Source organism: Hipposideros armiger, unplaced genomic scaffold (genome assembly GCF_001890085.2).
Source record: "Hipposideros armiger isolate ML-2016 unplaced genomic scaffold, ASM189008v1 scaffold_135, whole genome shotgun sequence".
In the NCBI taxonomy this organism is placed as follows: Eukaryota; Metazoa; Chordata; class Mammalia; order Chiroptera; family Hipposideridae; genus Hipposideros; species Hipposideros armiger.
The window spans coordinates 1,272,278-1,297,230 of NW_017731485.1; the positions used below are offsets into that span (position 1 = coordinate 1,272,278).

Here is a 24,953-nt window from a genome sequence, read left to right on the forward strand (position 1 = left end):
AGAGGAGAGGTGGAGGCGAGGGGGGCAGAGACTAGGACCCTTTAAGGTCCTCTCTTGTCCTCCCTGCTGCCTGGGGCCACCTTCTGATTGGGGCTGCCATTGGCTACAGGGTCCCCCGAGGGCACCCGGGCTGCTGCTTTTACCTTGTTCCCAGCGGTGCTCTGAACAACGTAAGGATCTGAGTGCTTGAAGAGCTGTGGCCCACAGGCAATCAGCAAACACACATACCTCGAAGAGCCACAGGCTGTCTGAACAGGCAAGTCGGACCCCTCTCAAACACACCGGCCCAGACTCCTAGGTGCCACGGTACACCTCTGCCCGGTCCCAGGTGCAAGTCCGTGCACACACTCGCGGTAATGAGTCTCGCCTGCTCTGAGCGGGCCTTGCTCCCATCTCCTCCTGTCTTTCCTTCATGCCGCCCTGAGCTACCGTCAGCCTCCTTGGTCCGATTGAAGCCCTGGGACCCTCACTCCTGACAGCAGTTGAACATTGTCTTGCGTTTTCCCTGCAGGGGACCCTGAACAGCATCGCTTTGTCCCCTGGCCCTGGCTGGGGTTTGTGTCTGTGCACATCGTGGGGCCGGGCAGGGTACTCACCTGCAGAGACAAAAAAGATGCCCGCGCTGAGGATGACGTTGTGTCTGCTGCGGTGGAACTCGCTGGCTGCCACGCAGAGCCCGCCGAAGAAGAGCAGCGTGACGCTGAGGATGGGGAAGACGCTGGAGGCCCTCACGGCCCCTGTGGAGAGAAGGACAGATGGTTGAGCCTGCACCCCAGCCGCCCCCGATCCATCCGCCACCCCCCCACACACACACCCCATGGGGATGCCTGAGGGGGGACCAGCCCCAGGCATGACACCAATGCGGTCAGCCAGGGCCCCGTGCTTGGGGTCTTCTGCTGTCAGCATCCCAAAATGCCTCATCATTGTAGCTCGGGGTCTGGACTCACGTGGGATCCCCCGCCCACCGCCTTCCCACCTCCTTGGGACGGGGCTTCAGCTGCCCACTCCTCCACCCTAACCAGTGACCACTGCCCCCCTTCATGCCGGGTGGGGGCTGGACATGGACTCAGGGAGACGCAGGGCTGGGTGCAAGCCTCAGGCACCCTGAGTGTGTATGCTCACCCCCAAGTGTCCCGGGCAGGAAGGAGTAAGGCAGTAAATGTCGCAAGAGAGATCACAGGAGAAAGGAACTTTTTTGCCTGCATCCTGCACCGGGAGCCCTGGATTGTCACCTGGCACTGGGCCCTGCAAATATGCAGCCAGCTCTGGTCCCGGGGTGCCCACCGGACCATGGTCCTGTCCCCAAAATGCAGACGCATTGCCTCGTGCTGGTTTGGTGTATTTACCCAAAATGTGTGGCTGTGAGATGTGTCACTGTAGTGCGGTGACTTTTTGGCGACTGATTGGGTGGCCAGACCCCACTCCACCCCCTAATGCGGTACGCACAGCCCCTATGAGCTCTGGCTCCACGTGTCGGCCCTCACACAGGATCCTTGCTGCCGCCATTTTTTCCTAAGTCACTTGGCGTCCACTCTGGATTTGTTTTAGCCCAGTGGACACGTGGTGGCTTCAGAACAAAAGGGTTTGACCGCCTCCCTTCGCTGGTTCTCCTTCCCAAGCTACCTGGGCCCAAGTTGGGGCCCTCGGGGCGGAAAGGGAGGCTTGTTGCTGTGTAACTGCACCATCGGTGTGTGGGCAGGGCTCGGCCACGGCCAGTGCTCTATTATGGGGCATCTCTGGTCAACAGGGCCCCTTCTGCTGCGGGTTTAGGAGGCCGCCTGCCCACGAGCAGGCGAGAAAGGAAATGGCAGCAAAATCAGTGTGTGGAGTTCCCTTCTGGGGTGGTCCTGCCAGGAACAGCAGCACACACACTGGACGGGCAGGGGACCTCTTTTGCCGGGACCTGGCCCTACCCCCTGCCTGGTGGAGTCAGTATGCCAGGGCTCCCAGCAGGAAATGCATGTGCAGTTAAGGTTCCTCCTGTGCCTTTACCTTGTTCTGGGGCTCGTAGTGAGGACCCCACCCCCCTTCCCAGATGGGAGAATTATATTTTGTCGGAGGAACAATGGACCGCTCCAAAGTACGTAAAATCAGTTTCCTAAGTGGTGAGATAGACGTCGCAGGCTGTTTCGTCTCCAGCAAGGCAAACGTCACAATGGTTCACCAAGTAGGGGGAAAAAAAAGCAAACAACGACCAAAAAAACCCTAAGGGAATCTGGTAAAACCCCACTGGTCATGCCTTAAAACCGTTCTCTTTTGAGGGGACCCATTTCGTCTCTGTCATCCCCAAACTTTGGCCAAGCCACATCTCTAACTGTGGTCTTTATTAAATCTTTTTGAGCTGCTGGTACAAATCCATCCTAGTCAGCATTTGGATAAATCCTAGTAAACGGATAAGGGCTGACAAGAGAGAAATGGTATGTTTGTGCTATAAAAATTAGCTTAAAAATGACTGTTTCTTTCAAGTTGACCCCCGCACTCCTCACATTGTAACGTGATTAAAGGCTCAGACGAGTATGTAGACCCATCTGCAGGCTGGCTGGTGTGAATGGAGTCCACAATGATTTTAATTGTAAAAACAGCCTTCTTGCATGTGGAGTTACAAGCATAATCTGAATAGGACGATTTCTCGAGGTTTTTATTTATAATAGCAGTTATTAAAAAACCAAAAAACCCCAAGCCTTGTAGTTAACGCTGCTTAATAGCAATAATTAGTCAATGCCTTAGAGTGCTCCGTAGAATTCTCTCCTTTGAGTGAACCATACACGCATGCTTGTTGAAGAAGTGACATGGAAATGACATTAAATCCCTGTGCCTAGGTCATTGTCAGGCCCTTGTCCACAGCTGAACGTCGCTAGCTCAGCCCAAGCAACAGAAATAGCGACCATGTATCGCATCCTGACATGTTGGGCCCGGGGCTCAGTGAAACGTGGGCTACTTTATTTAATTGTCATGACCCTGTCAGATGGGTGACATTATAATCTCATTTCTAACTAGATAAAGACATTGAAGAGACGGAGAGGTGACGTGGCTTGGCCTGGGTCCAGCCCAGCTGGAAGGGACTCAGCCTGGAGTGAAAGGCCAGGTCCCCTGCCCCCAGAGGCCCGGCCCTGTGTCGCCACTTGCTACGGCCTCTGGTGTGCTGCCTTTGTGACAGTCCCATGTCACATCTGGGCTGTGACCCTGGGACAGTCCGACACAGACACTGGCCCTGCCTCGTAGGATTGAAACTGATGGGAAGGGACAGAGGGGTGAGGTTTGCTTTGCATTTATACCCCGCCCCCCCCCCCCCCAGTTCTTGCCCTAGGACCTTGCCCATTAGCACCTCAAATCAGCCCTCTGGGGAGGGGTGAAAACTTGTATTCAAGCCAAGGAAATGCCTTAGATTTTTCTCAGGAGCAGACTAAAAAGAACCTTCAGTTTGGACTCACCTACTTTCCCCCATTTCTAGTTCACTGACATTAAAGAGACTTAGATACCAGACCGTCTGGGATGGCTCTCAAGGTCCCAGGAGGCTCCGCTGCATGCAGCCGTTTGTAGGGGTGGGAGTTAGCAGCCGCACTCACCCTTCTCATCCCGCTCACCCCCACCCCGCCCCGGGGACCTGGGCAGCCGGGACTTACGCAGGAGGTACTCGGCTGTATCCTGTTCGTAGTCGGCGTCTTCTGGGAAGTGATCTATCTTCTTGCAGACCCCGCGGAAGGCCCCTGTGGAAACAAACGTGGTCCTGAGTGGGGGGGAGGGGGGCGTGCCTGGGGCCTCACCCCACCGTGAAGGCCCTCCGGGTGCCTGCAGGCTGACACGGCGAGTTGAGCCCATCAGCCATCTTTCTTCGGGCACAGAAAGGAGGCCGGGCAGGGGAAACAAAGCAGAGACGGCACATGTCCGCTTCCTAGGTTTGCTGGGCCTTGGCCTCTGCCTGGAGGAGCCAAGCGCTGTGAGCCACAAGCACTCAGAGGACTGTCTCATCGCTCTCCCTTCCCCCAGGTAGCGAGGGGAAAGGGAGAAGGAAGCGGAGCTCACGTCTATTAATCTATCTTCCCATTTTGCAGACGAGCAAACTGGGCATAAGAATGTTGCCTGCACTCACGGGGGAAGTAGAAGCAGAGGCCAGTCGAGACCTGCTGAGTCCTGGGTGCAGATTCCAGGCAGAGGCTCAGGAGTAGCCCAGGGTCCCCAGTAAGGCTGGCATCTGGCCCAGTACCACCCCCTTCGCGGTCCCCTGGCCCTGGGCCGCTTCCGGGGACGCAGGGCTGCCTGCGTGCATCTTGGGAAAACCGACTGTCAGTCAGCATTTTGCTTCCTTCCCTTTCCTCAGCAGCAGCTGGACTTAACTCAGTTGTGGGTATTTGTTAACCGGCCACTGAGCCGATCTCTGGGGGCAGCTCAGGGCGCTGCCAATTCTTATACATGACGAACAATTTCAGAGCTTCTCACCGCAAACAGCACAGAATTCTGCATTGTCGTTTGGCCCCTGAGGTGGTGAGGGGCGCGGACAAAGCTTAGAATCACATGGGGGGGGGCTTATATTTCAGAGCAGTCACTGTACGAATTAAATAAGGTGATCTATGAAAATTACGGGTTTTTTTTTTTTTTTAGCTGAGCCATCCTGCCACCTGTTGGCAGCTCATCCGCAGCTCAGCTCTGGCCGGGACTCAAACCATTGTTGCTCAGAGCTCGCACTCTTGAGTGAGCTCTTAACCAACTGAGCCACTCAGCTGGCCAGATGAGGGTTTTATTTTTGCAAAGCCTTAGACATGTCAGAATCATGGCTGACACTTCCAGTGGGCCAGACACAGTGAAACCTCACGTTCCTTCTCCTTCTCTCCTTCACTCTTGTCCACTGCCCTGGGGTGGGGTGGGGGGGCTCTTAACACCGACATTTGATGATGAGGCCACCGGGGACCACAGAGGGGCTTGAGGGGTCACAGCTGCAGAGTGGAGGAATCAGTATATGAATCCAGGCTTCCAAGTCTGGTGTTCACCACTCCACGGATGGTAGGGTAGGTAGGAAGATAGAAATGAGCAGGGGGAAGGCGGGAACCAGCCTCGGTAGGAGGCCCCCGGCAGCTGCTTCTACTTGGGCCAAGGCCCCCAGCAGCTGCTCTCACTTGGGGCACAAACGCGCGTGGCTTGCTCAGCAGGATACGGAGAAGAGGATAAGTCACTAGAAGGAAAAATGCCGGAGAGGGAGGGAAACCACCCCGCTTATCAGAATATATACCCTGCTTCTCAGGACCAGTTTAAGGGGCTTCTCAAATAAATCATGGCGAATTGACGGGTCCGCGTTTGCACCCTGAGAAACAACCCTGGGAGCCAGGAGGGAGGGTGGATGTCCTCAGCAGAGAGAGGAAGGTAAGAGAGAGGGAGGGGGAGACAGTTCTACCCAGAGATAAAAGCCGCCCCACAATGCAAGGAGGCTGCTGCCCTCTCTCGGGTCGGCCGGTCCATGTCTCGGAGTGCGCTCGCTTTTACTCATCAACTTCTTGCTGTCCTGTTGCTGCACAAACTTTGTCTCTTGACTAAATTCTTTCCTTCAATAAGAGAAGAGCCAAAGTTCAAAAGTTATTTCTGGTAACACTATGAATGGCAGCCATGATTATTCTGTATATTGTTGTCATAACAACGAGTGCCATATACCGAACCCCTACTATCAGTGTTGAGACATTGCACAATATGCATGATACTCTGTGAGACCCACCCTCTGGGTTCTCCTTCTCTGCTCACCAGGCAAAGAACAGACTCAGAACCAGGAAGGGGCGTCCCGGAGCGAAGACGTGAAGACTCAAGGAAATTTTCGGAAGAAAGACAAGCTCCTAACTTCCTCCCTGATATTGAAAAAAGGCCTTCATTCCTCTTGTTCAAATGTTCAAACATTCGAGGTTCATCCCCATGTCCCTGCTTGCCCCTCCCCTTCCAGCTGGCTGGATAATAAGGCAGAGTAAGTCACACACGTTGAGTGCCCACCATTTGCCACGTGCCAGGCTACACACTTGACCTGTTTTATCCTCTTTAGCTCTCAAAACAGCTTTACGAGGTACCTGGTATCATGATCCCATTTTACAGATGAGAAAACTGAGTCTTAGCGAAGTAAGGGATTTCCCCAAAACACAGCTCCAAGTGCAAGTCTGCCTGACCCCAAGGACAGGATTCCTAACCATTGTTGAGTTGCACTCTCTTCAGCACGTTTTAGAGTTGTAAACAAAGTCCTTTGCCAGGTGGCTTTGTGATCATTTTGTGGTCCGTCCGCTGTTATCGAATTGGACCAGTGGCTTTTCTGCCAACCATGTTTTCCCAGGATATACGAGGCCTGCCAATTAAGTTCGCGAACTTGTTGCAACGATGTTGCTAACCTTTTTTTGGTACTGAATTTGTACCAACTGGACAAACAGTTAACCAAGTTTACTATTTGAAAGTGCTGAAAAGGCTGCATGAAAAAGTCAGACGACCTGAACTTTTCACCAACAATTCATGGCTCTTGCATCACGACAATGTACCAGCTCACACAGCACTGTATGTGAGGGAGTTTTTAGCCAGTAAACAAATCACTGTATTGGAACACCCTCCCTACTCACCTGATCTGGCCCCCAGTGACTTCTTTCTTTACCCAAAGATAAAGGAAATATTGAAAGGAAGACATTTGGATGACATTCAGGACATCAAGGGTAATACGACGACAGCTCTGATGGCCATTCCAGAAAAAGAGTTCCAAAATTGCTTTGAAGGGTGGACTGGGCGCTGGCGTCGGTGCATAGCTTCCCAAGGGGAGTATTTCGAAGGACACCGTAGTGATATTCAGCAATGAGGTATGCAGCACTTTTTCTGAGATGAGTTTGCAAACTTAATTGTCAGACCTTGTATATCAGGGGCCACTGATCAAGGGTCAGGGTGGTGGCTGTGGGGCCACCTACTATTAACTGTCTTACGTTCTCCACCAAAGATCCCTTTGGACGAAACGGTACAGCTGAAGATGGAATGCAAGCCCTGCTGAAACAGACAAGTCTGAACCAGGTGGGAGAAAGGAACCACCACGTGCCTGCACCTGAGTGTGAAAGGGGTCTGACCCAGGGGGCCTACGGTAGCCGGAAACTTGGACTTGGAGCCAGCAGATGCTGTAGCTCCTGATGAAACATTGCAGGGTTCTGACGGTCTAATGCAGCATAGTTCGCGAGCTAAGAATGGTTGTGCATATTTAGCTGCTTGGAAAAAAACCAAAAGGAGAATATTGTTTCATGACATGTAAAAACATATACATGAAATTCAAATTTCAGTGTCTGTAAATAAAATTGTATTGAAGCACAACCACGCCTATTCCTTTACAGCTTTCACGCCATAATTGCTGAGGGTTGTGGCAGAGACGGCAAAGGAAACGTTGTGCTGATCCCTGGCTAAAGATTTCTGTCCTGCCAGGTAGCACAAACCCTGGGAGGGCAACAAAGGAGTCCGGGCGTCCCTCGGGCCAGAGGACGTAACCCAGGCCAGTGCTTCGAAAGCAGAGAGTGTTGAGTGTCGAGGGCAAATCTGCGTTGTGGAATGTTTTGCATTTTTATTTATTTATTTATTTATTTTTATGTACAGTGTTTTGGGGCATGTTTTGTTGTATTTTTAACCAATTAGATATGTTTCTGTGCTTTAAAATCCAGGGTTTGTCACATGAAAGCCTGATCTACAGCATCTCCTTAAAAATGGGGTGGGGTGGGGCACGCTCTGTCCCACTTCCCCATGTGACAACGCCCCCTTGCAGCCAGCTGGCATCAGCAGCTCCCTGTAGACTGGGCGTGAGCTGTCCAGCTGGCCAGAGTCCCTGCCTGGCCCTTTATCCCCTGAGATGCCTACAGCAAATGACCTCTGCAAACCTCAGTTCCTTCTACAGAGTGAAGACAAGAGTAACTTCAAGGTGTTCACAGAATTCCTGGAGGCAGTAAGAGAAGTCACAGTGGCTGCCCCGGGCCCCAGCACTGTATTCAGGACCCTTAACCAGGTGGTAATGTGCAGCACTGAGCACAGCTATTACTGCCATGGTAGGTATTTTAGGGCCAGAAGAGACATGGTGAGATTTTAAAAAGCAACATAAAAGGAAAAGAGAATCGAGAATTTCCCTGAGGAAGACTCCACACGGAACATGAAGTCAGCGAGTCCTCAAACAGTGAGCTTGGCCTTCATATAAGTAGCATATTGTGCATCCCCAGAAATAACCACTGTTTAGCATTTCTGTATATTTCCTTTCGGGCTTTTTCTCCCCTCACCCTCCCCATGCTTTCACACACAAATGCTTTTATCCAATTGGGGTCATGCTGTCCTCAGTTACGTGTTCCCCAGGAGTGATTTCCCCACATCGGTAAATATAAGAAAAAAAGGATGGGGTTGAACTTGCCCGAAAACTGCAGAGGGAGAGGCCGCACACGATGCTGACATGTACCCTGCAAGGATGGAGTCGGGGTGCAGAGGCAGGCTCTGCATCAGCACAGGTTATGCTAAGGCCCTGGGGCAGAGAAGCAGAGCCAGGACTTAATCCTGCCTTGGCAGTAACAGGGGTCAGGAGCTCAGTGGGTTGTCGGACCGCGGGGATGGGGGCGGCTGTGGCAGGGGCTCCAGGGAGCAGCTTTGACCTCTTCACATCGGCTGCGTTTAGGTGGTGACACCCCTCCTTCAGCGGTGCCTGGGAAAGTTGGACCCACCTGCCTAAGAGTCACCTGGGCTCTTGTTAGGGAAAAACAAAGCCCATTCCTGAGGCACAGGGTTAGATAGGAGTCTGAGAACCGGTGCTTTTCAGCAGGCACCTTCAGGATTCCAAAGCCGTGTTCGCAGCCAGGTGGACCCGCCACCATCGTCACATGCACACAGCACTTGGCCTCTGTGGGCATCTGAGACTTTGGCTGGGAGACGGGCCGGGGGTTGGGGGCCTTTGGAGGGTCTGGGAGAGACCTTACAAAATCTGAGGTTGAGGCCACAGGAGCTGTGTTTGGGAGGTCCCCAATGAGACAGCATCACAGCCCTGGGTCCCTGCCCCCAGCTGTGAGCTCCCAGTAGGCCTATGCCTTGTTCTTGGCCTCCACATGCACGGGTGGCCTTGTTCCCAAACGCAGGTCTGCATGAGGTCACAGGGACCCACTGACAGACTCGAGGGGCTGTCACTGAACCTGGTCCTCATTCCCGAACCCTCCGTTTATTCTCTAACTCCTGTAAGGAAACAGCACAACTCCTACATAGTGTGTTGGGGTGTGGGGTCCAAACACTATTGTTTTTAATAGATTTTGTTTTTTAGAGCAGTTTTAGGTTCACAGCAAGACTAAATGGGAGGCAGAGAATTCCCATGCCCCCTGCCCCCCACACGGGCACAGCCTCCCCCACTGTCAACACCCCTCACAGAGGCGCCTTTGTGACAACAGATCAGCCTGCGTTGACAAGTCATCATCACCCAGAGTCCACAGCTGACATTAGGTCACTCTCGGTGTTGCACAGCCTGTGGGTTTGGACAGATGTCCAATGACATGGATCCTTTATTAGAGCGTCACACAGAGCCATATCACCGCCCTAAATGTCCCCTGTGCTCGGCCGTCCATCCCTCCCCGCCCCACCCCCTGGCAGTCACTGATCTCTATATAGCTTTGTCTTTTCCAGGATGTCATAGAGTTAGAATCACACAGTGTGCAGCCTTTTCAGATTGGCTTCTTTCACTTAGTCACGTGCATCTCAGGTTCCTCCATGTCTTCTCAGGGCTCCATAGCTCATTTTCTTAGCGCTGCGTAATATTCCACTGGTGAAGACGTCACAGTTCATTGAAAGACATCTTGGCTGATTCCAGGTGTGGGCAAAGGTGCTATAAACATCTGTGTGCGGGGGTTTTGTGGGACCCAAATACCAAGGAGTATCTGGGCAAATACCGGGGTATGTGGTTGCTGGATGGTTTGGTCAGAGGGTGTTTAGTTTTGTGGGAAACGGCCAAACTCACTTCCTGTCCCAGTTTGCGTCCCCACCAGCAGTGACGGAGAGTTCCCAGGGCTCTACATCCTCACCGTCGCCCGGTGGTGTCAGGGTCTGGATGTTGGTCCCTCTCCTAGGTGTGCAGTTGTGACACCTTGTTTTCGTTTGCATTTCCCTGGCGACACATGGTGGGGAGCCTCTTCTCATGGGCTTATTTGCCATCTGTGTATGTCTTCTCTGGTGAGGTGTCCGCTCAGGTCTGTGGCCCATGTTTTTGTTTTTTTTTTTTAAACCGGGCTGCTTTCTCAGAGTTGAGTTTTAAGAGTTCTCTGTGTATTTTGGATTACAGTCCTTTATCAGATGTGTCTTTTGCAAATGTTTCCTCCAAGTCTGTGGCTCGTCTTCTCATTTTCTTGATATTGTCTTTCCAAAGGTTATTATTTAAACCCTAAACTGGCACTTTCTTTATTTAAAAAAAAAAAATCATCCAAAAAAGTAAAAAAAAAAAGTGGCGTCTCAACAGGTGAGCCACCTGGGCTGATTTCTGCCCTCTGCAAACTCCATAAACGTGTTGCACAATCAAACCCACACAACTGAAGCCTCTGTTTAAGCTGCCTCTGCAGAAAGCCCCGCTTTTTGACATTTCGTGCCATTCTGACTGCTCACCTGATGCATGAAGGGGAGAGAGGGGCCCCTGGGCCCGTTCCCAGCTCCCCAGACCTCCCCACTTCAACCTTCGCTGGTCAGCTCTGCCCAGCACAAACGGGTTTGCTCCCAAGCAAATTCATGCCGGGGCCCTGACATTTATCCAGCGTCTTTTACTCTCTTCTATTCATTAAGCATGGGCGGTTGCCATGGCAACCATTAACTGCACCTGACATCCAGGAATAGTGCTGGCGTTTGGAGCAAACACCACACTGGGATTTCGTTGTGCAAAGTAAAAAGCCTGGCTGCCTCTCTCTAACCTCTGTGGTGTCGTGGTTTTCCCCCGAATTGAAATAGGAGGCCGTTTATGTGAAGAATGGCCCCGGGAGTTGAGCAGTGCACCACCTGGGCAACTGTCCATGGGCTATTTTGTCTCTTGATAGCTAAATAGGTAGGTAGGTATTCGTTTAGATATAGAATAGTCGTGGATATGGATTTGGACATAGAGATGTCTCAGTAGGAAACGACTGAGAAGGTTACTTGCAATAGGGGTTACCTCTGTGGGCTGGGGGTTGGATAGAATTTGACTGACAGAATAGGGGATGACTTTTGCCTCTTATTCTCTATTTTTAAAGTGGATTATGAATGAGTTTTACTTTAGGGGCTCCATTTCCCTACATTTTTTCAAATTTAAAAATCTTCTAATGACAGAGATGATATGTGAGAAAATGTGTAGCTCTTCACTGCCTGGCCTAGAGTTTGTGTTTTTAATAAAAACGGCAACAAACGGGGGGAATGGGGCGATCGAGAGTATGCCTGGTGGGGAGTGGGCAGGTCACAGGTCTAGAAGAAGCTATGACCACGGAGCTCACAGCTTTCTGGCGTGACTGGGGTTCCACTGAGGTGCTAATGGGACCACACAGCTGTCACAGGCCCTGGCTCAGGCATCTGGAGATGGAGTCTCCTCTTTTTTTTTTTTTCTTAAGAAATTTCATTGGGGAACAGTGTGGTTTTTTTTCCAGGACCCATCAGCTCCAAGCCAAGTCGTTGTTCCAATCTAGTTGTGGAGGGCGCAGCTCAGCGGCCCATGTGGGGCTCGAACTGGCAACCTTGGTGTTGTGAGCACTGCGCTCTAACCACCTGAGCTCACCGGCTGCTCCCAGAGTCTCCTCTTTGTCACTTAACTAAGGAATGAAGCTGCTGTGAGAGTTTCGGTCCGAGTAGGAGAGAAGGAGCCATTTGATGGGCACGGGCTGGGGACAGGGGCGGCCACACCCAAGCTCCAGGCCATTCTTCCCTCCTCATCCGGCCTGTCTGGCTGCCCCATTCAGGTTCCCCCATGGTACCAGCTCTATAACCGTGGCAGTGAACTAACTGCTTCAGGCCTCCGTTCCCTAATCTGGAACATGGGTGTAACCACAGAACTTACCTCCTAGGGTCGTCATGAGGGTTACATGGGACCAACTAGGGGGAGCACAGAGCCTGGTGACATACTCCTTAACTCGGTGAAAATCCATATTCATATGATTTCTGTGGCCCACCGGCCCTTATCTAAAATTCTGAAATCCAAAAAGCCCTGAAAAAAAATAAACGTTCCTTGTTGTTTATTTGGGAGCCAAGCTGTGAGGTCATCACATGGACTCATTGAATGGCAAACGCTGAGCTGAAAACCCAAAGTGCTAACAAGCAGGCGCTACCCCGTCTCTGGCAAAGGCGCCCGAGATTTTTCTAAAATGCTGAACATTCCGCTTCCTGGAAAGCACACGTCTGCAGCGGCAGGTACTGCTCCAGGAAACCCCACGTTTCCTCCACATATTTATACCACATATTTTAGTATTGGTCTTATAGTTCTCTTTAAATCAACTCACTTTTTAGAAGAAAAAAATAAAACCCAAAATTTATTTTTCAAAGGAGACTTTATAACCCGACTGTAAATGGCGAGCCAGTAACTTCTAACCACAAGTAGAAGGCCGCTACAAAAATACACACAATGAAAACAAAACGATGTTATTAAACCACAGCTAGAGGCGAGGAGTTGAAAAGCAAATAGCTTTCTCGCCTTGTGCTGAGATGCTGTTTAATCCTGCGTCTGGTCCCAGGCACCACGGTGACATGGTAGGTGTCACCGGCAGCATGGTGGCCACCTGGGAGCCTCCTGCTGGGGGGTGGGGGGCTGTCGCGTAGCCTCCCTGGTAGGAAAAAGAGGCTAGGTAACTCCCTTCTCTCTGGCACAAGGGGCAGCATTAACAACTGCCCTTGGTGTGATGACAGCAGCCAGAATTTGCCCCAAGCCACTCTGCCCCCGCCACGTGTAAGACCCTCCCTCCGGCTTATGGAGCTGGAAGCTTGGCCCTGAAGGAGCCACAGTATAATAGCCAGGGGGGTAGGTGGGTGGGGGCTGCTGAGGAGCTGGGCTCTGAGCAGGGAGTTGCCGTTTGCTCATTCACTTGTGCAAACGAGGACCTATAGGGCCTACTATGTGCTGAGCACCATGCCTGGCTCCAGGGTCAGGCGATGACTCTCGCCTTTGTGGCTGTGGGGAAGGCAGAAGGAGCAAGCTTGTGACTGCATGGGGGACGGGTTAGGAAGGAAATCAACAGGTTGCCCTGACAGCCACTCAGTCACAGCGGGAGGTGAGAGAAGCCTCTAGAACAGCAGGTCGCAACCCCTTTGGGGGTCGAACGACCCTTTCACAGGGGTCACCTAAGACCACCGGAAAGCAAAAAGATATTTACACTACGATTCATAACAGTAACAAAATTACAGTTATAGAGTAGCAACGAAAATAATTTTATGGGTGGGAGTCACCACAATATGAGGAACTGTATTAAAGGGTCGCGGCATTAGGAAGGTTGAGAACCACTGCTCTAGAAGGTGCCTCTGAGCTGAGGCCCGATGCTGAACATGAGGCAGCCACACTGAAGGACAGAGGGAGAACATCCTGGCGGGGTGACCAACAAATGCAGAGGCCCAGACGCTGGAATCCCCAGTCCCAGGAGCCCTCCTGGAGGGCAGTGCTTCTCAAACTTCAGGGGGTGCAGAGAGCCCTGGAGGGCCCATTAAAAGATACTTCCCAGAGGCTGTGGTTGGGCAGGTCTGGGCAGGGCCTGAGGGTCCTGCACTTCTAATGGTTTCCCAGGAGATGCTGATGCTGCTGGTCCAGCATCTATTCTGCACGCCCCACCCCACCTACAGTGCTCCCTGCGGGAAACCCCTCACGTTCTTCCAGTCACTGACACCTCCCACAAACACAGACGGCCCGGCCCGAGGTGCCCGGGGTGTGCAACCTCTCCAGGCTTTCAAAGCTGCAAACACTGTAGATGCCAAACTCAGGCTGTGGTCTCTCCAGACAGACCTCGCTCTGTTGGAGCCCGAGCGAAAATGAGGGGATCCGTTCTCCCCAGTACAGTGGCTCTGAGCTCCAACGCAGCCCTGCCTGGCTGGTCTCACCCTCCCTGGGAACAGCGGCTCCTCCACGCTCTGTCCCCCCCACCCCCACCCCCGCCTCCCAGCTCCTGGTTCGTCTGCGATGCACGGGTCTAGTCCAACGGCCTCAGAGAGAGCCAGCCCAGGCGGGACCACTCGGTGGTTCAGAGCTCAGGACTCAGCCAAGCCCAAGCCCACCCCTGCCCCTTCTTGCTTGTGCAACCTTGTTCAAATTTCTCAGCATCTCTAAGCTTTAGCTTCCTCCACCGGAAAGCTAGAATGGCCGAATAAATGAGATAAAGCACTGAGCATGTCGCTGGGACATAGGCTATGGGGGCAGTAATGATGACGGTGCAGCCTGGGGCTCACTTGTGGGGCCCCCTCATTCCTATTCATTCATTCATTCCCCAGTCCCAGTCTGGGAAGTTGGCCCTACTTATCGTGATGTCTATGTCCTGGGAATAATACGAGGCATTTTCCCTGTTACATTTTTCTAAATACGTTATATGTGCATTTTTATCCACACCTCACTGGTGAGGACACTGCCGATCAGGGAAGTGATCTAAGGGTGACCCAGCCTAGTGGCTGAGCTGGCATTTGTTTCCACTCCCCATGGGGCCACCATATCCTGACCATGGGGGACACCAGGCACGTGGGCAGAACTATCACTTATTCCCAAGAGCCAAGGGCAGACAAGGGACAACCTGGATCGCACTGGGGGGCTCGGGGGCTTCTGGGGTGGGGTGAAGTCTCGGGGTGTCTCAGCTGAGCTGCTGGGAGACAGTCTGGGAAGGTGCCCAGAGCAGAATTAAGCCACAGATGGGTCAATCAGCTGTCGCCGCAGTGAGCAACATGGCAGCCTGTGCCATGCTGGGTGTGTGTGGGACGCGGGAAGCAGGCCACGACCTTCCCGCAGGAGCTGTGTCTCATGGGGAGAGGGCACAGACTCACAGAGTGAACCCATTCGGAACAGGCAGTGAGTGCCCAGGTTCAGAGGGGCCCCCAGACTGCTGGGCTCTGGGGCACTGATGGAGGCTGGCGTGGGGCATGTTCCAGGGGCTGGGGGGTGTCTTGCCAGGGATTGACAAGGAAGGCTGAGCCTGCTGGCGGTGCCCTGCAGGATGGGTGAGGTCCAAGGGGTCCCTGAGATCCTGCCTGGGGTGGGGGGACCTCAAGGTTACTGCCCCAGCCCGGCTCCCAGGCTGTGACCTTGGGCGAATGACACTCTCTGAACCTCAGTTTCCTCTTCTGTAAAACAGGGACAATGGTATTACGGGTCGCTGGGAGCGCTCTAGGGGCAGATGAGGCAATGCCCGTGGAGCACACAGCACGCCGTCCAGAACACAGTGCATGCGTAATAAACGCTATCCGTTACAGGACGCTGGTGACCTGATGGAGAGGGTGGCATCAGAGCAGCAAGCAGCGAAGGGACACGTGTATGCTGACAGCTGAGTTAGTCCAAGCGTCCCTTCCTGGGATTTGGGGAAGACCCGCCTCCCGGAATGTCTGGGTGAGACACAGACATGGGTAAACCTGGGCCAAAGACGCAACGTGAGTGGGGAGTGTGTCAGTGTCACCGGCCCCGGAAAGGCGCTCAGAGTACTTGTTGAATTAATAGAGTTCCAAAAATAATTGTGCTGCGGGCTGAGGAGAGGCTGGGGATGCTCAGTTTGGGACGTGCCGGCGCCGGCAGGAGGCTGGATGCTCCCTGCCGCAGCCGCGCCCCAGATCTCCAGGAGGCCAAGGCTGCTCCCCTGAGGAAACCGTAGCTTCCTCAGCCAGGGCTGGAGGGGCTCCCGGCCCCCGCGTCTCCATCACCACAGTGTTCTGAGCCCACAGGTCCTATTTCCCACTCCCTACCCCCTACCTGGGCTTCCCGAGTGTGGGGGGCTCCTGCCTGGCATGCAAATGAGGGAGGGTGGGGGTGCAGTAGGGGAGAGTCCTTGGAGAGCCACCTGGCTGCCAGGGGGTGGTGGGAACACAGGGACATATATATCTATACTGTGAGGGCTGTGACAGCCCCGTCCCCCCACAGAACATTTTCATAGCTAATAAACCCTGGCGGAGAGGCCTGGGCTTTTGACGCAGGCTGAGGAAGAACGTCTTTTCTAGATTCGTCCATGAGGGCAGGTCTCTCTACCTTCTAAACGTCATGGTGCACTGGGCCAGAAGGTCAAGGGTGCTCACAGAGGCAGCAGGTCGGGGGTCAGGGCCAAGGGGATGCTCGCCTCCATGACAAGGTCAGCGTCAAGGGCAAAAGGTCAAGCAGCACACACGTGTGTTTATCAGTCCCCACGTGATTCGATGGGCAGCCAGGGGTGAGAACCACCCATGTAGAGCCCGGAAGCCCAGTTTCTTAAAGTTTTACACGCATCCCAATGGCCAGAGGATCCTGTTGAAACGCATGCTCTGACGGACGAGTGTGTGGGGCTCACTCAGTAGCTGCATTTCTAAAGAGCCCCCAGGGGATGTGGCTGCTGCTGGTGCAAGGACCACACTTTGAGTAGCCGGGTTTGGGGCAGTGATAAGGAGGCTTATTTTTAAAGATGGAGAATATTAAGCTGAAAGATAGCATGACCTCAAGGATGGTTTTGAAAGATTACCCAGGCTAAGGAGAGGAGGGATAAAAGAGTGCAAGGTCAGCGATCAGAAATACGAAGAGGAGGTTGGCAATTGTTTTGCTTTCCTTGTTACCTGCGATCTAGGGACCCTGGGCATTGTGGGAAACAGAGCTCGGAAGAGGACTCCACAAAGCGAGAAGCAAAAGTAGAATTAACACAGGTTTCCGCCTGGAGCGCCTCCTGGATGTTAATTAACCTGAAACTTAATCTGAAATCCCTCTCGGGGTCACCTCACTAGATATTCAGGACTATCCCACATGAGAACAGGATGGAGGTGCAGGTGCAGGGAAGCAGAGACCAGAAGGATGCACAGTTGTTTTAAACTATACGAAAATGATCACTGATGTCTCAACTCTTGTCACCAACTGATCATGCCCTCTTGGGTGAAGGCACGCAGGCTGCATGCCAAGAAGAATGAAGGACTCATGGTTTCCATCTGGAGTCCCCATCCTGCTGGCCGGGTATGATCACCCAGCCCCACTCCCTGCCTTGGGTGACGCCCGCAAACCAATCCCTGAGAAAAGGAGCCCTGAGCCAGGGAAGCTCGGGGAAAGACCTCCGGGGGTAGGGGTGCACCTTCTCGGGGCCCACACGCTGTCTGTGAACCTGCCGGGCTGGGGACACTGCACAGAGAAGCTGCCTAACGCAGGCTGATCTGCCTCGGATGGTTCGCTGCATTCCAGCCTTAATCCCTCCTCCTTGTCCCGAGCCTCCAGGTTCCATCTTGTCTGGAAACTGTCGAGCCAGGAAAGAAAAAACGCGAATGTGTTTGTAAGACAGAATGACCCAGCGTCATTTTTAGTGTGTGAGACGCCCCCCTCTTTCCTGTGGAAAGTTGGTCATGGATCCTCACGTAACCCAACTGTTATGCTTTTTTTGCATCAATAAGGGTTCAAATACAGAGGCCGCAAACTGAGGTCCTGAAGGCCAAGTCCGGCCAGAGGACAGACCTCCTGTGGCGTTTGGGAGACACTGACAATCTTAGCCAAGATTTGCACACCGCAGGGGTCACTCTCCGTTTCTGGCTTCTTCCCCAACTCAGAGGACCTGGCACCAGTGGGCCCACCTCTCTGGGACAGGCTGTGTGGCCCCCAGTTGGCCTTGATCCCCACCCTCCCCCCTGCCCTGGACATGGCGCCCCTGACTCGGTGGGCACCTGAGTTTGTGACCCCTGCATAGAGATTCAAGAGCCCATGGTCTGCCCCAAGAGGTCCCAGGTCCACAGGTTGGGGACAAAAGACAGCTTTTTATCTGGGACTTAAAAGGGCTTTGGAAGCCATTCAGATAAAAAACTTGAGAGCTCAGGAGAGGACTCCACAAAGCGAGGAAAAAAAGTAGGAATGACACAGCTTTCCGCCTGGAGTGCCTTCTCGATGAAAGCGGCCTCCGGCTCTCAGGGTGGGTGATGGAGCACAGAGTCCGTTCCCATTTTGATCTCTTCCAGCAAAAAGGACGGCAAGTCCCTCGGACAGCCTGAGCAATGCGATCCTAGGATGTGTCGCTTCATCCTGTGTGTGTGCAACCAACTTCATGAAAACCCCCATCGGCAGCAAGCAGGTTCGGGGTGTACATCTCCCCCTCCTGACCTCCCCCGCCCCCAGAAAAAAAAAGATTGTGGAAAGTACTATGATGACGTCAGTCAGAAGCCCATAACAGGTTAGCAGACACATTTCCCAGCGCTGTCTGCCGGGGGGTGGGGGCAGAGGCGGCAGCACCCTGGCGGCAGTGACTGTAACCAGCCCCAGACCTTGGCTTCGAACCCCGTTCTCCAGTAAATGGAAGGAAACAGGGCTCCTTGGGGAACGCCTTCTTCTAGGGCACAGGCAGGAAGTGTACAAGGCGAGCCCTGAGCCCCCGGAGGCCAGAGCGGGAGGGGGTGCTCAAGCCACACTAGGATGGGGGTGTGTCCACAGGACACGAGCCACCTGACAGAGCTCCTAGCGGCCCCAACGGGAACAACCTGAGCGACAAAATAAATAATGGATGATGATCTGAGTCACACCGATATAAATGAATGAATGAAGGAATGAGTAAACGGGAGAGAATAGATAAGTTTCGTCCTGTACAGAAGAATTCCAAATGATTTCAGCATCTCCTCCACCCTCATGGAAGGCAGCATATGCTATGGGCTGTTCACAGTCAACTTCCAACAGCACAGTCTCGAAAGAGGAGGTCAGGATCTCTACGGTGGAGAAACCTGACAAACATGACCTCAGCCAGGTGATCAAGGTCAACATCAACAGTGATCCACACGTGGAGAGCGTGTCCCCTGGATATGATGGGATGAGAACGGCACTTCTGTGGTCCTCCTCTCGAAACCCCATAACCCCCGACATGGTCATGAGAAGAACATCAGAGAAGCCAAACTGAGGCACAGTCTACAGGACACGGGGTCGGTACTTCGCAGAATTACTGAGGTCATCAAACACGAGACATCTGGGAAACTGTCACAGTCTAAAGGCGTCTAAGGAGATGCGGCAACTAAACACGATATGGGATCCTGGACGGGGCAAAGGGCTGCAGGGAAAAACTCAGCCTATCAGAACAAAGGAGGCATTGGGCTGGCAACAATGTATCAGGATTGCTTATCAGTCGGACAAATGTATCGCACTGCTGTAAGATAGTAGCAACAGGGGAGGCGGCGCTTTTAAGTCCTCCAGGGGCACCCGTGTGGCCAGGACTGGGGACCATCGCCGCCACTGCACTCTCAGTGCCTGGCCTGGTTAGAGGGGCAGCTGTAGGGGAGGGCCATCTGCAGGTTCCTGAAAGAACAGCTGAGCCCTTTCCGGCCCAGGTGTCACCTCCTTGGGACTTTGCTGAGTCACACAGGCACCAAACAGCCCCTCTTGCCCGCCCCCCGTCAAGGTTTTCTGAGGATCCTGGTTTGATAATAGAGAGCAGATGTAATTATTCTGACACAGTAGTTGTCACCTACACCAAGGAATGAGGGGAGGGGATAGGCTTTAATCCCTTCACTTAAGAGGGAAAGGCCACAAGCATGACAGGACCTGCAGACCCTGAAACAGCTGCCAGGTGCGCACATGTCCACAGCAGCCCAGCCTCCGTCCCAGGGCAGTTCAGGGGAGATACAGTAGCATCGCCACAGCCCCTGAGCTGCTCCTTTGCGGCTCTTATCTCTAAAATAATTGATTAATTTTGGGGGCACAGCTGGGTGTCAGGTGAGGAAGTGGTTTAATCTTGTTTTCTGCAAGACAAACAGTTGCTATATAGAGGACAAATTTACAGAAGGGGACCAAGATGCAGAATTGGGGGGCCCTGTCTGGGCAAACGGACCCAGCTAATGGTGTGGAAGGTTAGTGAGGACCCCCTCGATGGAAGTCACCCCCAGGCAGAGGGGGCAGGACCAGGAGTGTGGCCATCGAGAGGGGAAGACAGTCATGGGCTGGTGGGCACTGGGAGCTCTCCTGGCCTTGCCACCCTCAGGGCAGGTGTGACCCTGAATCTAAACACCTGTGTGTCTTAGTTTGCAAAACCCACCTTCTCAGCTCCTCCAGGAGAGCTCAGTGAGAGGCGATGGCTGTGGCTCCTGGCTCTGTCCCTTATCGCCGTGACCAGGAGGGGTCACTTAACCTATCCAAGCCTCAGCTCCCTCACCTGTAAAATGAGAACAATCCTAGTACTTACTTCTGAGTTGTTTTCAGGATTAAACGAGTGGTTGTATGAACCATGCTCAGAATAATACCCAGTCCCTAAATCGCTGAATCGCTCGACACACGTCAGCTGTTTTTATTATTCACACCTACAAGCACCAGAGCAGCCTGAGTAGAAGTTGCACGATCCCTGGAGACGAAGGTCTAGCCGCCGTCAGCGCCGGGAGGAGCAAGTTGAGAGGCTATTTGGGACTTCCCGCCCCAGGAGGCAGGCTGGGTGGCTTCCAGCGTGAAGGTGCATTCCAAAGCTACCGTCTCAGTGGCACTTGGGACATACTGTAGCCTCCAGGGAGCACGACTGGGCTCCAGTTCAGGCTGCAAGACGGGAGAAAGTGGAACTGACCATTCAGACCCCAAGAAGCAATCTGGAGACGTAGGAAGGGAATCTGAGGAAATGAATTAGGCTTCCGGCTCAACAGGCAGGTAGAGGCCTAGGACTTGGCCTCTGGAGGGCGCTCCTGCAAAGCTGTTCATGCAGGCAGCCGGCAGGGCACACCTGTCCCGCCAACGCACACACAAGGGCCGCTGGCCACCCAGCACCACTCTGTCCCCAGTGCCTGGCACCTAGGGAACTCGGTAGCCATCATTTGAATGAATGAAAGCATGTATACACAAATGAAGTGATACATATTTCTCAAAACCTTTTATGCTTAGTATCTCCTTTAATTCCTATAATAGCCCTACGAAGTATGCAGGGCAAGAATCATTTCTCTAGGGCGGCCGGATGGCTCAGTTGGTGAGAGCCCATGCTCTGAACAACAAGGTTGCTGGTTCGATTCCTGCATGGGATGGTGAGCTGCGCCCCCCCACCCCCAACTAGATTGAAAATGGCGACTGGACTTGGAGCTGAGCTGTGCCCTCCACAGCTAAGATTGAAGGACAACGACTTGACTTGGAGCTGATGGGTCCTGGAAAAAACACACTGTTACCCAATAAAAAAGAAAAAAAACACCTTATTTCTCTAATTTTGTTAGATAAACTGGCGCAGGACTCCTAGCTGGCCATCGTCCAGGTCGCAGACCCTCATGCTCTCTACTCTAGCACGCTGCTTCTAAATGACCTGTCATTTGTTTGTTTGTTTGGCCAGGAGTTGAGGACAATATGGTCTCATCGCCCTCCGCTGCTTGGACTTTCCTGGAGCGTCTAAAGTCACTTGCCCTCCTTGCCGAGCATCCTCTGGCTATGAAGACAATTATCTCCTCCAGTGCCCTGGAACCAGGACCTTCTGCCCGTCACAGCAGACAGACTTCTCCCTGGCCAGTGGGCAGTTTTAGTGAGCAGTGGCTGGAATCTGCGGCTTTGGCACAGGGGCCCCGCTGCCAGCAGGGATGGTGCCGTGTCCCTTCCCACTGGCTGATGCAGGGGATTTCTTGTTCCCGAGCCAAGGGAGTGCTGGCCCAACTGCCTGGAGGGGGGACATGTGGCTGCCTTCTTCCGAAATCCTCTCCAAGCTAAGCGCTTGCTGAAGGAAAGGATTTTACTAACTCATCTGCCTTCTCGCTCCTGTACCTGCGGTCAGGGGCACAGTACTAGGTTTATGGAAGGAAAGTATCTTTTCAGAAGCAGCACTTTTTCCTCAGAAGGGAGATAAGGCGAGAGCAGTTTTCTCCAAAAACACACGCCTGCCGCTGAGGGAGAGGCTGGAGATCAGACGGACGGAACAAGAGGCGCAGGCTTGGAAAGCTCCTGTTCAAGCGTTTCTCTTTCCCGCCCATGATGTTTCCTGGACGGGCCCCAGAATAAGATGTGCTTCCCTTCCGAGAGCTCCTTTTGGCAGGCACTCAGAAACGTCTCTCGACTGTCGAGGGTATCCCAAGAATCTCATCACCAGTGACAGCATAACTTCTGAAACGGTCATGGCACACACTGTTTATTTTTATTATAAATGAGGGCAGGCTCTCTTACAGAGCTAAGGTTCTGCTTCTCCAACAGGCAAGACTTCAGTTATTTCTTGACAGATCTAGGATCTTGAAAATCCAAGGGACAAGGACTTTTTGGGTGGGGACGCACCTCCGGCGTGGCCAACATATAAAAGGCCAGGTCTGCACAGCCAGGTGTTCAGCACTGAGTGGTCTTGACGTCCAAATGGTTGAACACACGTTTCAACCTGCTGGCTTTCTCCTGCTGGCTCCCAGGGCTTCTGATCAAACACCTGGGCTTGGTTGCTTCTGCAACACGCTGGTCTTCACGTCCCCTCCGTGCGTCCCGTGCCTCNTTTTTTTTTACAGAGGAGGAAACTGAGGAACAGAGTGGTTAAGTAGCTGGTCCCAGGTCACACAGCCAGGAAGTGGTGGAAGCAGGGCTTGAACCCAGAATGGGCTGACTCCCAACGCCATGGCCCTAACTATGAAGCCGTAATAACGCAACACTATGCCCCCAGCTTTCACCAACACAGCTTTCCTGAGAATCCCAAAACGACCTTCCGTTCAGGTCCTTAAAAGGCCCTCTGTCTTACTTTCAAACAGCTGCACTTGAACTGTGCTTCTGTCGTGCTCCCGAGCCCTGGACGCTATGGCTTTAGGGACCTGCTATCCACCCATGCGGCGGGCACCATGTCTTAATGTGAAACCTTATCCTCTTAGGAAAGAAGATACCTTTCTTACCTGATCTCAGTACCAAGAACAGCGGCGCATATCTATAAATTCTAAAACGTATTTATTTGAGCTACTATGTACTGACCACTTCCCAAGGGGCTGGTGCTATGGTCAACACTGTACATACATTATTTCATTTTACCCTCAACAAAACCCCATGACTACAATTATCAGCCCCCTTACAGGTGAAGAGACAAACTCCGAGAGGTGACGTCATTTACACAGGGACAAGTCAGAGCCTGTTTGTGAGCTGAGGTCGGCCCGATGGCAGGTCTGCTTGGCCACTGGCTTTCCTGCATCGTCAGCACTGGGATGTGCAATGGGCCAGGCTCCCCACGGCCCTACCTGGGGCTGCCAGGAAGCTGGGAGCCTCGTGAGCCGGCAGCCATACACACCCACTGCCCTTAGGAGGAACGTACTTCCTTACAAGATACAGCTAGACTAATTCTAGGCTCTGTTCTGTCCCCATGTCTTAGTCCAATTCAAACATTGGGCCTATCTGGTCTTATTTGTGCCCCTAGAAATCGCCTTAAATCCTTTCTGGAACAAAATCGGTATGTATCAACCAATATGTTCAATATTAATTTTGGATCGCAGTAGGGTTTCTGACACATAGTAGGTCCTTGCTGTATCTATGAGGGTATTTGTCCTAACCTTGACGTTCTAGAGGCTAAGCCTCTCTCAGCGCCCTGGGGATGGGTCTCCACCTTTCTTAGCCATGACCCCAAATCTTTCTTTCCAGGTCGCAGACCCTCATGCTCTCTACTCTAGCACGCTGCTTCTAAATGACCTGTCATTTGTTTGTTTGTTTGGCCAGGAGTTGAGGACAATATGGTCTCATCGCCCTCCGCTGCTTGGACTTTCCTGGAGCGTCTAAAGTCACTTGCCCTCCTTGCCGAGCATCCTCTGGCTATGAAGACAATTATCTCCTCCAGTGCCCTGGAACCAGGACCTTCTGCCCGTCACAGCAGACAGACTTCTCCCTGGCCAGTGGGCAGTTTTAGTGAGCAGTGGCTGGAATCTGCGGCTTTGGCACAGGGGCCCCGCTGCCAGCAGGGATGGTGCCGTGTCCCTTCCCACTGGCTGATGCAGGGGATTTCTTGTTCCCGAGCCAAGGGAGTGCTGGCCCAACTGCCTGGAGGGGGGACATGTGGCTGCCTTCTTCCGAAATCCTCTCCAAGCTAAGCGCTTGCTGAAGGAAAGGATTTTACTAACTCATCTGCCTTCTCGCTCCTGTACCTGCGGTCAGGGGCACAGTACTAGGTTTATGGAAGGAAAGTATCTTTTCAGAAGCAGCACTTTTTCCTCAGAAGGGAGATAAGGCGAGAGCAGTTTTCTCCAAAAACACACGCCTGCCGCTGAGGGAGAGGCTGGAGATCAGACGGACGGAACAAGAGGCGCAGGCTTGGAAAGCTCCTGTTCAAGCGTTTCTCTTTCCCGCCCATGATGTTTCCTGGACGGGCCCCAGAATAAGATGTGCTTCCCTTCCGAGAGCTCCTTTTGGCAGGCACTCAGAAACGTCTCTCGACTGTCGAGGGTATCCCAAGAATCTCATCACCAGTGACAGCATAACTTCTGAAACGGTCATGGCACACACTGTTTATTTTTATTATAAATGAGGGCAGGCTCTCTTACAGAGCTAAGGTTCTGCTTCTCCAACAGGCAAGACTTCAGTTATTTCTTGACAGATCTAGGATCTTGAAAATCCAAGGGACAAGGACTTTTTGGGTGGGGACGCACCTCCGGCGTGGCCAACATATAAAAGGCCAGGTCTGCACAGCCAGGTGTTCAGCACTGAGTGGTCTTGACGTCCAAATGGTTGAACACACGTTTCAACCTGCTGGCTTTCTCCTGCTGGCTCCCAGGGCTTCTGATCAAACACCTGGGCTTGGTTGCTTCTGCAACACGCTGGTCTTCACGTCCCCTCCGTGCGTCCCCGTGCCTCCCTCTGTCTGGGGAGGCTGAAGTCTTTTCCCTAATCCACTTCACCTTTTCAGGGTTATTGTTTGGCTCATTCTGGCTTCGACTGTACCCAAATTTTTTAGGACTGACTCAAAGGAAAAAAGCATTTT

At 52.9% G+C, this 24,953-nt stretch overlaps 1 protein-coding gene across 2 annotated transcripts in view; it reads right to left on the reverse strand.

The window, feature by feature from the left end:
* CACNG3 (calcium voltage-gated channel auxiliary subunit gamma 3) overlaps window positions 1-24,953 on the reverse strand; it is a 74,550-nt gene that overhangs the window by 4,408 nt on the left and 45,189 nt on the right. For both annotated transcript variants that reach the window (XM_019649941.1, XM_019649940.1), the window contains 2 exons: window positions 3,624-3,707; window positions 597-737 (listed from right to left, as the gene is read on the reverse strand). In XM_019649941.1, coding sequence (XP_019505486.1) covers window positions 597-737; window positions 3,624-3,707 — 225 coding nt within the window. The remainder of the gene's footprint in view (window positions 1-596; window positions 738-3,623; window positions 3,708-24,953) is intronic.